The sequence below is a fragment of the Channa argus genome, chromosome 3, assembly GCF_033026475.1.
Source record: "Channa argus isolate prfri chromosome 3, Channa argus male v1.0, whole genome shotgun sequence".
Taxonomy (NCBI): Eukaryota; Metazoa; Chordata; class Actinopteri; order Anabantiformes; family Channidae; genus Channa; species Channa argus.
In genome coordinates this window covers 16,606,419-16,623,010 of record NC_090199.1, presented here as the reverse complement: position 1 = coordinate 16,623,010, position 16,592 = coordinate 16,606,419, and the positions used below count along the sequence as shown (strand labels likewise).

The following is a 16,592-nucleotide window of genomic DNA, read 5'->3' as shown; positions in this document are numbered from 1 at the left end:
GTTTGGCTCCTTCTCTCTAACAACCAATCCCCTCTGGTTTTTAACTCTTTCTGCTACACATTCTACTGTTGTTTTCCTCTAACTTGGGCCAAATAACTTACCACTTCCACTCTTCTTCTGTTTCCTGTCTCACCCTCTTTTTCTCTCTGCCTCCCTTTTTTTCTAATTTTCATACTCCAGGGTATCTACAGCTGCATCCATGGGGTACAAATTGAGGAAAACAAGTCAACCATAGATTCACCTTCGGCCACCATGAAGAAGAACATGAACAACACCCACTCCAACATCCTACGGTTGCTCCGCACTGCCAAGGACATGACTGCCGTCCCAGGCATTAACGGCTCTCCGCATGCCGCCCTGGAGTACAGCCACAGCAGTCGTGAGTCGGCTATATATGATATCCAGGAGCACCGGCGCAGCCTAGTGGGTCACCCTGTAGACTGCAAGTCAGCACCACCCTATCTACCAGAGGACAACATGTTCAGTGACTACATCAGCGAGGTGGAGAGGACTTTTGGCAACTTGCCCCTGAAGGACAGCAACCTGTACCAGGACCATTACCGGCACCACCACCCGGCTCTGGGTATGTCCGGGCCCCCCCCTAATAGGCCACGTAGCTTAGGCAGTGCTAGCTCGTTGGAGGGGGGCACGTTCGATTGTGACAGTTTAGGGGGAGGGGTAGCACCCATCTTCACCACCCAGCCCCGCCCCTCCATGACTCACAGGAATACCAGTAAATTTGACCTGATCGCTGGCCACACCCCTGCAGATTCCAACCAGGGAGGGTTCAAGGGAAGCAATGTATACGGGAGGTTTTCTTTCAAAGGAGGCGCATCCAGCACTGGGCTCATTGGGGGTCATGAGAGGTACTGTGGTGGGGGTGGGGCTGGCTCAGGGGGTGACGACGGGAACATTCGCTCTGATGTCTCAGATATCTCCACGCACACTGTCACCTACGGCAACCTGGAAGGAAACACCAAACGGCGTAAGCAGTACAGGGATAGCCTGAAAAAGAGGCCAGCCTCAGCCAAGTGCCGACGGGAGCAGGATGAAATAGAGCTGAGTGGCTTCAGGAGGAGACCCCACCACCACACCGTCCACCACCACTTCCCCCACGGGCCCCTGGCACACCGCACGGTCTCACCTCCCCTGGAGCGGAAGAGGGGAGGAGGGGGTAATTCTTCACCTTACTTATTCCACAAAGACAAAGAGAACCTGAGGGATTTCTATGTGGACCAGTTCCGCTCCAAGGAGGGCAAGGCCAAGTGGGAGCAAGAGGGTGGAAGTGGAGGAAGCGGTGTGGGCGGCGGTAGTGGTGGTGGTATCTGTAAAAGCTTAGTGCCTGTGGAGGACTTCCTCAAAGGTAAAGGCAAGAAGCCTGAGTGTAAAGGTGGGATGGGCTCAGTGTCAGCAGGGCAGCAGGCCCACACCTGCTGGGAGAAAGGGGTCTCTGGGCTAGGAGGTGGGGGCATAGCTGGGGGAGACTGGGAATGTCGTAACTGCCACAGCGTGTGTCACCACAGTGGAAGTGTAGGAGGCAACACATGCCCAGCTAGCGGAGTTGGGGGGAGTAGCAGTCGCCCCAGCTCTGCTACCTGCAAACGCTGTGACTCCTGTAAGATCCAGCCAAGTAACCTTTACAACATCAGTGAGGATAATAACATGGTGTTCACTGGGGGGAAGAGTAGTATAGGACCCGACCAAACACAAACTCAGGCACAACGGAGGAAGCTAGGGCCAGGTGGGCGGGTGTTACGGAGGCAGCACTCTTATGACACATTTGTGGACTTGCAGAGGGAGGGGGCAGGTCGCATGGGAGGGGTTGGCAGCGGCATTGGAGGGCAGTATCCCCAGCCGCGAAGTGTGAGCTTGAAAGATAAAGACCGCTTCATGGAGGGACCCAGCCCGTATGCTCACATGTTTGAGAGGTATGCAGGTGAATGGGAGTCTCCCATGTTTGAAGGAATAGGTGGGGATAGGGTGAAAGGAGGCTCCTCTTTCAGTTTGTTCCGTGGAGGCGAAGGTGGGTTGCATCGGCGGTCTGTGGGGGAGAGAGACCTGAGGGACAGAGATAGAGCTATGATGGGAGGCGGGGGCTGTGGTGGTGGTGGTGGTGGTGGTGGTAGCAGAGGGGCCGGGACTTACTCCTTGTCTAAATCTCTCTACCCAGATAAGGTGAACCAGAATCCCTTCATCCCAACCTTCGGCGACGACCAGTGTCTATTACACGGTGCCAAACCGTACTACATCAAAAAACCACAGACGCAGCAACAACAGCAGCAGCAGCAAGTTCTCAACAACAGCCGTGGAGGAGGGGACTTCCACAGCTCAATGGGAGCGACTTCCTATCTGCCTGCGTCCGTCACTGCTGGGGTGATGTCTAATGTGGCCCCCAGGTTCCCCAAAGAGCTGTGCCTGGGCGGTGTGGGTGGGCCCATGGGCAACACTCATGGGGCCAACAAGCTAATGGCTGGGGGCAGGGACACGTTAGGTTTGGGGCAGGCACAGAGACCCTTCAACGGTGCCAGCAATGGACACGTTTATGAAAAGCTCTCCAGCATTGAGTCAGATGTCTGAAGGTGAAGAAACAGGAAGAAAGAGAGAGAGAGAGAGAGAGAGAGAGAGAGAGAGAAGATAAAAGTGGGTGAAGAGGGCAATCAAGAGAAACATACAGAGTATAAAAAATATGATCAGCACAGGCTGATGACCTCTCTGTGTGAAGGAAATGAGGAGACATGACACTGTGTGTTGTCCTCACTCAACTAAATGGAAAGAATTTGGACAATGCACAGAGGCCACTGCAGGCTAAGCTGTGGTGAAGTCCAGCGGGAGACAAGTTTTTAATGAGAAGAGAGGATTCTGCTGCTGCTTCGACACAGAGAACGATAGGAATGGAGGGAGCGGGGGAGGGAGCGAGGGAGGGAGGGGGAAAACCGAAATAAAATCTCTAGTCTCTGCTCTCTTCATATTCACATTGTCTTTCCCTCCCTCCTGCAGTTCTTAAACACCAAAACAAACATTTTGTTTAGCAACAGAAGTACAATCATGAATGAGAAATCAACACTTCTGTTGAAGTAACAGGGTACTCTAAAATTATTGTATTGATGATGTTAATAATAGTATTGAATATTATACCAGTGTTTAATGATGATGGCTTTTGGATTGTTTTATATTTTATTTATTAAAATAGCTCATGTTACATATTTGTATGATGTTAATTCTTTCTTAGCTTAACCATATTACAGGAGACTGGTGGACCAGTTGTCAGTATGGATCTTTTTTGGGTTCCTGTAATTTGGGTTCTTCTTTGATAATAATTCTTCATGTTTGATTTTTCTTTTTTTACTTCTTTATTTTCGAGTGCTGTGAAGTGTATGTGAAAGGCATGACTTACTAAGTACATTCCACGTACTTATAAATTTGCAAAGAAGTTTTTTTTTCAGCTTCAGAAGCAACATCATCATACTGATTTGCTGTTTCCTCTTGTTTTTCCTGCTCAGCAGTACCAAAAGGATTTCACATTTTGAGCTGGATGTGCCTTAAAGGATAAATACTGATTTTCTACACACAAGAGCTCTCCTTTTGCTAGATCCCCCTGCAAACTATTAGTCAGTTGATTTGAGTGAAAGTAAGGCTGAAATTGTTTAATATGGAAGTAGAGATTCCATAGTAAAACAGGCTTTTAAGCATTTTAACCAATTTTATGAAACAACACAGAAATCATTACAGTAGGGGAAGTTTAAATTCCTAAATAGACGGCCCAACAATAGAATCAACCAATTGCAGGATTACAAGGAATAAAACCACAGTGCCAAGATAAATAAACATTCCTGTTTCCCCGAAAAGTCAGGTATGACAGAGCTGTGCTGCAGGCAAAGAAATACTTCATACATTTTATTTTCTCGTACTATACAGTTAACTACAATTAATGTAGTCGGTTTCCTCCAGTTTACTAAAAAGCTTTATCACTCCTCACCTTATCACAACAGAGGAGCCATTAAATACATGAGTCACATTTAATATCTACTTGCTGCTCTCATGGTGCTTCATTGGGTCTGACTCAATTGGCCGTGACAGTTTTGCTGTTCAGGACCGAGACATAATGGACTCAGAGTGAGACCTCTGTCGCTGGGATGAGCAGCCTGCAATGGTAATTATTTAATGATTATAGTTATAAGCCTTGCTCGCTGTATTAGATGCTCACGTTTGAGTGATAGGAAAAGTGTTAAGTGTTAATATTGGTTTTCTGCTGGTTTAGAGGGACCACAGCAAGCTCACAAATAAACATCTCTGGACGTCGCCTTGCAATTGTTATGATAATTTATTCCACTCACTTTTAAAGCATGTCATTTGTTATTTTTTTTCCAAAAAGACAAGTGTTTTGCCTTTGTCCTGGGGTAGATAGCGAAAAAGTAAGACAGTAAGAAAAGTAGATATAAAGTGTCCCCCTGCATAAGTAAAGGAAAAGTTAGACGTTTAGGGAATAATGCTTATTACTTCCTTGCCAAAAGTTAGAAAATAATATTGAGGCCACCTGTATGCCCTTATGTTGAGTCTTGCCAGCTGTCCGTTAGATTAGTTTAGCATAAAGACATGGTAACATATCCATGTTTTTTTCTGAGGCTGCCAAGCAACAAATTAAAAATAGTCAACAAAAGCACAAGTTTTTGCACCTTTCATATATTTTAAGAGAGGGTTGTAGTTAGACATTGTTACTATCAACCACATACTGGCTGTAGTTTTACATTTATTGTGCACACATAAAAGTGGTATCAATATGTTTCATCAATATGTTAGGTGTCATCTAATTCGTAGCAAGAAAATAAAACATATAGAACCAAATGAAATATTCCTTTCACTCTTTGTCTTCTAGTCCTAACAGGAGAGTTTACATAATATAGGTTTCTCACAATGTTCCTCAAAACAAAGTCTGTACTATAACCTTGATTTTTCCCTTCACTGGGCTATTATCTCTTTTACATGCTAAGATTTTGATGAAGGAAAGAATTTGCCCTCAGGTCCAGGGTCCTGTGTGGATTTTGTTAACTGCACACATTTTGTGCAGATACTGGATGAAGAAAAAGGCAGATGGAAGTGAACAGCATCCTAAAAACAGGTGGTACATGTTGTAAATGGCATTGTCTTTGTTACTGATGGACTCCAGTAGTTTCCTTGACCAGAAGCGTCTCCCAAATCCATTAAATACCAGACTTGCAGGTCATATCTGCTCCAGCACATTCTAAAGACATAGAATATGTGGAGTTTGTGCAATTTACAGCTCACTCAAATATTTTTAAAAATCTATTTTCAGTTAAACCTGACTTTAATTTATCTTGTGATACCAGATTTTCACATCTAACCACAAATTACTGAATGGATCTAATATTTAGTTTATTGTACATCCCAGTGAAAACTTCTGAAGGCTTTTCTTATCGTGGTTGACAAGTCAGTATGTATGATACCAGGGGTCTCTAGTGTTTGGAAGGACTTGCATGTATACTCCTTTCTTTATTTCTGTTTTTAAACTTTAACTTTTAGCCCACAATTGGGTGTTATTGAAGAATATTTGCATTCTTATCAATTTCATAGGTATCGATGATCCATGTAGTACCGTAGGTGTGTGCGTGTGTGTGTGAGCTTGTTTGTGCAAGAGAAGACACCAATCTAAAAGTCTAAATTTGGGTTTTACTCAAATTAATATGGCTAAATTTATATTAAAAAAGTTCACTAGGATAGATGACATTTATATTGTTATTGTTATACAGAGCTCAGTTATCTTTATAGTTTGTGTAAGTGCTTCTTAACAAGCTTTTTAGTTTACACATTCATTCTCACTGAAGAATCTTCATTTTCATTTCAAATACTTTTTTAATTTTTATTTGGAATATATTTTGGTGCATTTCATAATTTTAGTTATTGTATGTGCCTGACTACATACGCTTGATTACCTCTGTGTGTGCTCATATGGAAGAGAGACAGAGTTTGTTTGTGTGTGTGAGAGATAACTGTTTATTCTACATGTATTATAAAAACGATGTAAATACTTTACCTCACGCTCATGGACTTTTGATAATACCTGTACAAAATGGCTGAGAATAGATCTCTTTGAGATAATTCTTTGATTCGTAGGTCCCCTTGCAAAATTGCTTTTCTAATGACTTCAGGCCAGGATATGTGCAATCGTTTAATATTACAGAGAAGTCGAGGTTTCTTGATGTGTTTTTATTGTATTTTCAGAGTGGTCAAAGACCAGCTAAGACAGTTTTTTTCCTTAGTAAAAACTGCAAAGCACCATCCTTAATCGGTACACAGAAAGCACAATAGATGATCTGTCACATTTTTACAGAGGTAGTGTTCTCTTTTCCTCTTTGGCTGAATCTTCTGTTTTTGTGCTTTGCCACAGAAGATCGAAGCACTCCACCACTGAGCTGTACAGATTGTGAAAATTGTACATATGACAAAACTCTAGTTCACCATTGCATTTTTTGTATGGAGAGAAATTACTTGTGTGAAGAGAGTATTTCAGATTTGGTTGAATATTTAGTAATATCAAAAATGAGATTAAACACAATCAATGTGAAAAGTGCTGAGAAATATTATTCTTCTGTCTCTTTGGAATAAAAGTGTTGAGTATTAATAAAAAATAAGAAATTTCAGTCTTGTTTGTCTTGTTCCTTTGCTTTTATCGTTTGTTGTGTCCACAGGTGGGCAGTCAGCAACAGGTCTTCTTTTGTGTTTGTGTCTGACATTCAAATGCAGCCGGTACATATTGTGACAGATGATATGTCTTATAGGTCACCAGTGGATCAGAGATAATGGCTGATGCCACCTCCTGCTCTTTTGTTGCATCATTTGCTTGTTCCTCTTATGTCTTGTAAACAGGACTCCCATCACTGATGTTATCCACCGTGTTGGACAACTGTCTCAATGGAGCACAGATGGGGAAAAAATGAAGAGGAATGAGAATTTTTTAAAAGTGGACAGGAGACATATTGAGGGAAAGGAGTAGTGATGCAAACTGAGCTGAGTTGTAGAGATCAAAGCCCAACCAAAACCTCACTCCCCCTCGTTCCTCAGACTCTCTTTTCACTCTGAATGCCTTGTCCAGCAACAGGAGTTATTTAAAGAAACCAGCAGGTTTAAAAACATAACGATGCCTTGTGTATAGATTGGTGGGAGATTTTAACATCTACAGTCCTGGAGGGAGACACAGGGCAAGGTGAAGCAGTCGAAATAATTAATGAGTTTTATCCCCTGCTCTTAAAAAATCTCTGGTGTATACCATCTTCTCTAGTCTGTAGCCATTTATTCTACTTGTTCTCTCCCCACAACAACCCAACAACCTCAGGATGCGTTGCAACACATGTAACTACTTCTTGACAATTAACTGTTACCTAGCAACTGGCTCTTTTTCCAGGGGGTGGGGGTGGGGGATGTAGAAAGAGACAGAGAGAGATTTATACAGTATTCCCACAGCATCTTAACCGGATTGGATGCTACAACGCATCGACAATGCAATACCAAAATGGAAAGTACAGCCTGAGCTTAGCACCCACACACAGCAGTGTGGAGAGGAGGGAAATAGAGGAGAAGAGGGGTGGAAGGTGTGGTTGATGTACAGATTACAGAATGGGATAAAGAAAGGGGGGGGGGGGGGGGGGGCACAGGGGAAACACGGGAAAACAAAAGAGGAAGCAAGTGTTGAGTGTGCAGATGCAGGTTGAACATTAAAGAAGAAAAAGAGGAGGAACCTGCCACACTGCGGTATGTGGCGTGGATGACAAGTGGAGGGGAGAAACTGGTTGCTGTAGAAACAATTAGCAAAGTTTAAAGAAAGCACAAAGTTTGATGCCCACAACATGCACACACACACACACAATCATCAATACGCAAACAATATAATTATGTTAGCAGATAATAGGCCCCCCTCCCCTGCTGTGCCAGAACAAAAAAATCAAACCTCCATAAATCCGTGTGATGTCACACCTTATTGTGGCAGCAGTCGAGCACTATATTGTCCTGTGAGTGTATTTATTAGGGCAATTTATTCATTTATTCTTTGAAACTTTACGTTGAGCTGTATGTTTATTTTTAATGTGTAGTTCACCTCTTCTGAATAAATTCTTAGAATGGTGCTTGCTTAGCATTTCTAAATAGCTGAAAGTGTAGTGACTCATGAGTCTCTGTTTACCTATCTGCAGTGCCAAAATAAGCCATAATGAATAATCGACAACAATTAATACAAATATTTTTTAAGGATACTTGCTCATAAAGTAAAGTATACCATTTGTCTGGAATTTGTTTTACTAATTGATGCTAAAGTAAATTCAAAACTGAAAGTAAATAATAATAAAACTCAGTCAGAAACAGAGGGCAATGTGTAATATTTTAGTTTTCTAAAAGCAGAATTAAATGTTTGTTTGTTAGGAAATAATTCTGTAAAGTCTCCATAATTTAAAGAGTATGGTGTACAGACAGTATGTAGCATTCTCAGTGACTTTGATATCTATTATACTCACTAGCATTGATGGGCACATGTTCAATTTATTATGTGAAAGGACCAGGGGTGGTAGAAAGACACAAATTAAATATTCAGTTACAAGGAAATGCCTAAAAACTACTACTAAAATACTACTAAAAGTAGAAGAAGCAGTTCCAATTATTTTCGCAAGTTGAAATACTAAGTGTGTAAATGTACTTAATATAAAAACGTACAAGTACACCACTGATGAATCAATGTTATTTAAACACTCGTGTGTTTGAATGTCTTTTCCCGATTTGTTTAACAAACATGCAATAGACTCAGTTTTGCCTATTGTGACTGGAGGGGTCTGGAATCAAACCATTGACCCTCCAATTGGTGGACAATCCACCCTCTCTCCCGAACCACAGCCACCTGTAAAGGTAGAGCAGAGTTTATGTACTGACTGGTGCTACTACATTTACTATTTGATTATTAACTCACTGGCCACTTCATTGGGTACACTTAAACAATCCAATGCAAACCAATGCAGCATCTCTGCCATGAACTACTTCTACAAAGTAGTAACTTCAGAAAGATGATGATTCTACTATGTGTTTATTGTTAGAGTCACAGTGGGTGATGGAGGTGGTGGTAAAGTCTGCCCTATTTAAAATGAACACGGGGGCCAAAACATTAGAGCAGCCTCTCAACATGCACTCCAGTATTAATCCATCTGCAAAACGTAACAAAGAAAAGTTGTAAAATAAATGTATGGTAAATAAATGTCAAGTAAAAACAACATAAAATGGAAAAAAACTGCAGTGTGTGTCCTAATTACACTCTTTAATACTATTCATTTAAAAAACATACATCATGAGAAGATCTAAAACCAAGAAACATTAAAAAACATTTTCATCTTTTATGTTAAAGAAACATACCAGCTAAGTAAATATGCTTGTTTGTAGTTCACATTTTTTCCTTTGAAATTTTCTGTCACATTTTTTTGTTTTGCTTTTATATTTTTTAGGTTCAATATTAAATCAATAAATAGGTAATTGGATTTGATATCTGATCATTTTTATTTCCAAGTGTTTTAAACAAAAACTAATTTGATTATTACTGACATGTCTCTTGTTTATTACATCTTTTGCCTGTCAATCAAGCTGAGCAGGGCAGAGCAGCAACCAGTTATTTACTGAACACTTGGTGTCTTTGTTTATGTGCCAATAAACATAAAGCATGAGGGGTAATCAACACTATCTGCCGAAGAAGGCCCTTGAGATGTGATGAAGGCTTAAGAAACAACAAACACTGTGAGTTTGTAGTGAGAGCGAGGTTTTAAGCTGGAAGCTAATTATACAGTGTTAAGAAAGGAGGTGTGTGTTCTTGTTTGTATCAGTCTGAGCTGATAAGAGCAGGTCAATGAAAATAATCATTGAAAGAGTTTATTAAGTTATCCACTCAGGATTACAATCACTAATTGATTCCACAGGACAAGCAATGCCTTTTTCTTTACAAAAATTTAATCTGTACAGTTCATAGATTGACATCACGTATTTGCAATGTATCTTTCTTTCTCACAACTTTCTCACTCCTCATTTTCCTCTTCTCTCGGCCTTAACTAGCTTCACTCCCCGTTCTTAAGGACCCTCACCCGTCTCCTCCTCACCACCCGGCTCCCCCTCCGCGGGCTGGGTCTCGCCACCTCCCCTCTTAGGCTCTGAGGTGCCAGAGTCCGGCCCCCTCCTGGCTCATCTTCCCCATCCTTTCGGTAGCCGTGACGACGGAGGAATGGTTCCAGCGTTGCTAGGCGATGAGAGAGCTCAGTGATGCGGTGGTGCAGCAAAGATACTTCTCTGAACAAGTCGTTGACAGACTCGGACAGAGGGCGCACCCTGCAGGACAAACAGTGGAGGCTCAACCACAACAGAACTCATCCTGAGGTTTGGGTAAAGAAAATGTCAAATAAAAACAATTAACATTTTTATTCACTATGTTATCACAGTGCAAGCAGCAGTAGCATAGGACAAACACTGTAAATTCTAATTAGTTAACCTAACTTTAAAAAAAGCATGCAAATCATCTACCTTAGAAAAAAATAACAAAAAAGTGAACTGGCATTGAAATTGTAAGTTGTACTTTAAATGCTTATTAAGTGTAGTACACTAACAATTTACTTTACATAGCTCCGTCCTTAGCAAATGCCAGCAGATAATGCTCTAAGGGCAGAAAAATGTCTCTGTGGTCTTCTTTGCTATTAAGGACACTGGGTTAATGAACTGCACCAGGGTATTTTGACCGTGTTAAGTCTTGACAAGTTTTTAGGCCGTTTTTATTGAATTACTGCCTCCCATTGGCGTAGTAGTGTCATTACCTCATTTGTTGCTATTGTATGAGTAAATGAGTTTGTTCGTCTGTTAATTAACTCTAATTTGATGAAAAGTAATAAGACGTTCATATTGTTAAAAACTGAGCATTAACCTTGGTGTGTTTATCTGCAAAAAGTCATCCTCCTCGCATCATTTAACACTGCTGCTGTCATAGAATTAACTGACACTGACTGCTGTTTTTTTATATTTGTGGCTCAGCAGGTAACATACTCACTTAAACCACTGTTATTCCAGCAAATATCTGTATTTATGTAAAGCCGATACAAAAAATCAAAATGCCTGCATTACTTTACATTAATGCATGTTTTTGTGGATTAATCCAGCAATGATGTTAGTATAAAACATGAGTAACCTGATCTTATGAGTCTTACACAACTGTGCAGGGTTTTGTTTTTCAAATCAGGATTCTATTTTGAAACATCGGCAGGTTAACAGTGTTGCAGTGAGCTAACAGGAAATCCCCTGTGTGGAGAGACCTGCGGGTTTCTCTCAGCTGTTTGTAAGCAGTGTTTTCACCTCACAAGTGATTTGGTGACTTTGGTAAAGAAAGTGTTATATTACTCAGCAAAAATTAAAGAGGTGTTAATGGTTCAGTGTTTGAAAAAGTTAATCTCATGAAGGTTAATTCAGCTTCTAAGAGATACAATTAAACTCTACCCATGCATTTCACGTCTTTGATTGGACATGATGGTTCCATTAAACTTCTGTCATGTAGACTGAACATTTTGTTAAATGATACCAAACTTCCTCAAATGCAACATTATGAGTATTGCTGTGAGTTTAACAATTAAACATATAAAGAGAATATGTTAGATGAGTTCCCGAAAAAGAGACAAAAAACTAAGGTTTCAGTTTCTTTAGAAAGCAGTGTTATGCCTTTCAGTGTTGCTTGTACTTGGTTTTGGGAGTTACATGAGGAACTCTGGCATAGCATGTAGTGTGTAACTCTTTTGAAATGCTAATTTAATTTTACAGCATGGAGCTAAATAAACAAGGTGCTAAAATCAATTCTATGAGAGTAAAATTTATGTTAGATTGTTTGCTTTGAAAAGACTCAAACTGATAGACAGGAGTTAATTCAGAGAGTAAAGTTACCTCAGTTTTTTTCTGAAGCTGTATTTACAAAGTTTTATTTACATTAATAGTTTTTTTAGAATCAGAATCAGAAATACTTTATTAATGCCAGAAGGGAAAAAGCTTAAGGAAGTATGAAAATATAAGAAAGACATTTAGGAAAAATACCTGCAGGAGAAACTGAAAAAGGTTTCATACACATTTATTTTTTGTAAATTGATCATACTGATCATAAATTCATTAAAACATATTGATTGATGGTACTGCTAAACTGCTAGAATCGCTGGAACTAATGAGCTGAGCTTGTCTTGTGATCATGATCAAAGCATCACAGATGTAAACCCACAAATCTGTATTTCTCTCAGAGCTTTTTGAGGTCGGCCTTGCTTGTTGTTGGCTTAAAAGGAAAAAAATGAGAGAGAAGAGAAAAGAGAAAATTGTTTGACAAATATGCTACTCCCACTCAGAGTTAGATAAGAAGATCAATATCAATCTCTATCCAAAATAGTATGAAGATGTAGCAGTTTAGCTGCAGTAAGACTGAAGAAAATCAAAGAGAGGCTCTTGAAATAGTCTGACACATTACACCATTATTTCATGCCTCAGTATTTGTGCATGATTATCAAACTAGAATTTCTGGCTTTAATGTATAATTGTTTCTAAATGCTGTCCAAAAGCTAAAATATTCACACTGGCCATTATATGATTATAGTGAACAAATACAAAATCCCTTTATTTACTATTTTCCTCCATAATCCATCCATCTATCCATCCATTATGTATAACCATTTATCCTTTTAGGGTCATGGGGGGGCAGGAGCATATCCCAACTGTCATAGGGAGAGAGGCAGGGTCCACCCTGGACAGGACACTGTCTCAGGACCAACATGGAGAGAAATACAGAGACAGACATCCTTTCACACTCACACTTAGGGTAATTTAGATTCACCAATCAATTTAACATGCATGTCTGCAGTGAGAGTCTCAAGCAGTTTGCTGAAAGCAGCAAAATCAATGGGATCAGGAAAACCACTTCAGAAAACCTCAAAAGTGAAACTGGTAAACCTCCATGAAGCTGGTTATAAAAATATTTCATTTCAAGCATTTAATTTAAGCATTTAGGGATACCAACTGTGAAGACCACAATTCAGACTTAGAAGAAACACAGAGAGAATAAGAAGTGGTTAAAACAAAACAAAACTTGCTCTAGAGCTAGGTAAGAATCCAAAACTAATGTTAGGGGACCTGACGAAGCCCTGAGAGGCATCTCCACAGCATAGTCTACACAAGTCTAAACTAATGTGAACTAAACAAATACGTTTTGGAAAAAGATTATATGGTCAGATAATACCAAAGTTGATTTATTTGGTCATATTTTACACAGTATAATTTGAATCAGTCAAAAAGTTAAATATGAAGAGGCACTGGATCCTTTAACAAGACAATGATCTTAAGCACAAAGCAAAGTCAACTCAGGGTGTAAAAACAATAGAGGGAATATTTAACCATGGTCTTCACAGTGTCCAGACTTGCAAGCATTTGCATTAATATAATTGTCATTATTTTTGATTTGTTTTTATTCACTTCTTGACCATTTTTCTACTTCTGATGATGAAGGAACAGCTTTCGTAGTAGCTTGTAGTAGCTTTCTTGGATTGTCTGCTTTCCTTTGTTTTATTTTTCTTGCTATTTAATAGTGAAGGTGTAACAACCAAGAAACGACTCATGAGAATTCATACCGTGAGTAGTCGGGCAAAAGTGTGTTGGGCTGTGAATGCAGCAGAGTCTTGATCTCACTGAAGAGACGTTTTCCCCAAGCATCTAAAACTCTGGTCACACTGCGCACTGAGGCCACGTTCACACTATCGGCTGAAAATGGAAACATAACAGCATCAGGCTTCGGTTTCCTGAAGGAATGATAAAAGTCTGAGAAGCCTATGTGTTCTACTTCAAACTTTTTGTTACTCCGTGATTTACAGGGCTAAAATCTTTCAAACATTTGCGATCAATAAGAGGTCCAAGATTTACCTCCATCTTTGTAGTTCCAGTACCCATAATGCAGTTCATTCTCCTCGCCAGGTGTGCGGGCCCCCATTACCATGGCAACCAACCCCAAAACCATAAACACAGACGGAGCGGTCATGATAGAGAGACAGACACCCCCACCTTATAAAAAACAGAGGGAGGGGGCAAATCCATATATGTTGGAAAATAACAGATAAACTTCTTGACAGGTTTTCTTTTTTAAAGCAGAAGAATTAGAATTAGAACAAAAGAATTAAAAACAGAAACAACATGAGCCAGAAAGAAAACACATGATGAAACACAGACTTCATGTGCACATAGCACATGAAATGGAGCTTCCATCAGAGTTTAAAGCATGCAGATGTGTGCACGTGGAAAGTGCTGGAGAGCATTGATCCGTTTTCTGGACTTAAATCCAACTTGGCAATTCTTCTTCATACCTCTGTACAGAGGTAAAGGTTACAGATACCTGCTTCTTCTCTGTGTTGTTTTGTAAGAACCTCATTTAAATTGGAGCATATTTATAAGTGTTGTTGCTACCTTTGACCTGAAATAAATACATTTTCTATCAGTGTCTGTATTTGTTAAACATTATGTGATTTCAGCAGTGGAAAGCCACAAAATATCTATGCTCATGTATTGTACTGTATTATAAATCTTAGGTATTTTACTCCATTTCCATTTAATGTCACCGTACATATTACAGAAGTTTTACAGTGGGCTTTCACCATAATGAATATTTTCTCTTTTTATACTTTACTACATTTTTTTAAAATCGAGGACTTCAGACTATTTTTGCATTGTGGTGTTTGTACTGTTCCTAAACTTAAGAATACTGTCTCTGCACATTTACAGAGGTGCCATCCTTTGATCAGGAAAATTATACTGTGCTTACCTACAGGTCACACAGGGGCTGATTGGGAGAAAAATAATCTGACTAAGTTTAAATACTTCAATTGTACTTTTTTTTACTCTACTCTCATGACTCCAGGTCTGAGTGAAAAAACCAGAGCACATGAAGGCTGGCGACCGAGATGAAAACAACAATGAAGAGGGAAAAAAGCAGGACTGCCTCATGTGACAAAGTCAGTGAATCACACTGAACAATAATAAGCTAATGACTCATTGCTGAGGTATTATAAATGTTTTCAGGGGATATGAATTTGGGGCTGATCAAAGGCACGGTGAAAATTAGCCAAACAATAACCTAATACAGCTGGTTTCACATCTGCCAGAACAGCTGAACATCTGCCAGAACATATCAACAACACTGAGCAATCATGACACAGACAAGTGCCCCTTTGCTGTGATGGTTTTTGTTTGTGCTTCACTAACACCAATAATAACTAGAAACCTTATAGGTTGGAAACTGTTTTGGAAAACAGTGCAAATGATCTTATACTCACAAGTTGAAGTAATGATGATGCTACTAAGATTCAGTCCCAGCAGGAAGTCCTCAGTGCAATTTGGACACCGGATGCCTCTGCTCCTCTCACCTCTTCACTCGGTCGCTGCCTGGGTATATTTTCTCTTATTACTTTTCTTCTCTCTCTTATTTTTTCTGATTCTCTCTCCACCCTTGACTCACAGCTGTAATATAATTATGAGGAATGAGCAGCAGAGGAGTGAGCAGCAAGTCCAGTACTAAAAACTCTTCATCTGTGCAGAGCAGTGGTATCTTTAACCCCCCCTCTCTCTTTCTCTCTCTCTCTCTCTCTCTCTAACACACACACACACACCACACACACACACACACACACGTAGCATGTCCTCTTTCCATCTCTCTCCCTATTTACTCCCTTGTATGTCAGTGGCTGTAATCTCACTCTGCTGCAGCTTCAACTTTCTGAAGTAAAGCTCAGAGGACCCATCAAAACTTGAGTTACAGACCTTTTTTTCTGTCTTTGCTTCCCATTATATTTGTAGCTTCTTCTCAATTTTTAGCTACTTCACATTTTATTTAATACTGAGAATCACGTCACACAAACAAGCAGGGATAGGGAGACTGCCTCTACTTGTTATCCTGCAGATTAAGAGTTACATGCAAACATACTGACATGACATGTTCAGTGTATAAAATATGATGTTTTAATAAATTAAAATTTACAATATTAACTAAAAGTCTATGTCTGCAACAAACACCACTCTGGTAAAAGTCTAAATGAAAACATATTAAATTCAGATGTTTGAATAAAAATCTCCCATTTTATACGTTTTAAAAATTTAATTGTCTCATTGTCTCTCTATGTCTCATATGATTTTACCACCACAAAGCTGAGCAGCCTCTCACAGAGTTACTTTATAATTCTGCTCCACTACCAAACTCTGAACATTTTAAAAGAGTAACATTACATATTCAAATCCTTAACACAAATATTCAACAAATAAATTGTAAGTTATTACACTAACAAGCTGCAGTCTTACAGTAAATGCATTTAAAATGTTTCATTTAAAGGTAGAACCTTTACTTGCAACATAACTTTCAATGTTTTATAAATCAAATATATGTTTTTTGTGTAAAATCTGACTAGCTACAAAAGACCATGAGTGGAATAAAGATATAATATTTAACATATGAAATATACAAACAGCATTAAATGAAATACTCTTATACAGGTTCCTCACAAGAGTAGAATCTT

At 39.7% G+C, this 16,592-nt stretch overlaps 2 protein-coding genes across 9 annotated transcripts in view; one reads left to right on the top strand and one right to left on the bottom strand.

The window, feature by feature from the left end:
• Nucleotides 1-6,656, top strand: part of grin2bb (glutamate receptor, ionotropic, N-methyl D-aspartate 2B, genome duplicate b) — a 120,438-nt gene extending 113,782 nt beyond the window's left edge. For 5 of the 8 annotated variants that reach the window (XM_067497726.1, XM_067497724.1, XM_067497727.1 and 2 more), the window contains one exon: nt 181-6,656. In XM_067497726.1, the coding sequence (XP_067353827.1) occupies nt 181-2,577 (2,397 nt within the window). In that variant the 3' untranslated portion in view covers nt 2,578-6,656. The remainder of the gene's footprint in view (nt 1-180) is intronic. The other 3 variants (XM_067497728.1, XM_067497730.1, XM_067497729.1) reach the window with 3 other exon arrangements.
• A 2,634-nt stretch (nt 6,657-9,290) lies between these two features.
• Nucleotides 9,291-15,630, bottom strand: si:ch211-243a20.3 (uncharacterized protein LOC100151507 homolog). Its single transcript, XM_067497721.1, has 4 exons — nt 15,360-15,630; nt 13,957-14,094; nt 13,668-13,797; nt 9,291-10,359 (listed from the first exon to the last, which is right to left on the bottom strand). Exons 2-4 carry the CDS (start codon nt 14,069-14,071, stop codon nt 10,092-10,094), a joined length of 513 nt encoding a protein of 170 aa, XP_067353822.1. The 5' UTR covers nt 14,072-14,094; nt 15,360-15,630; the 3' UTR covers nt 9,291-10,091.
• Nucleotides 15,631-16,592: the final 962 nt, after the last annotated feature.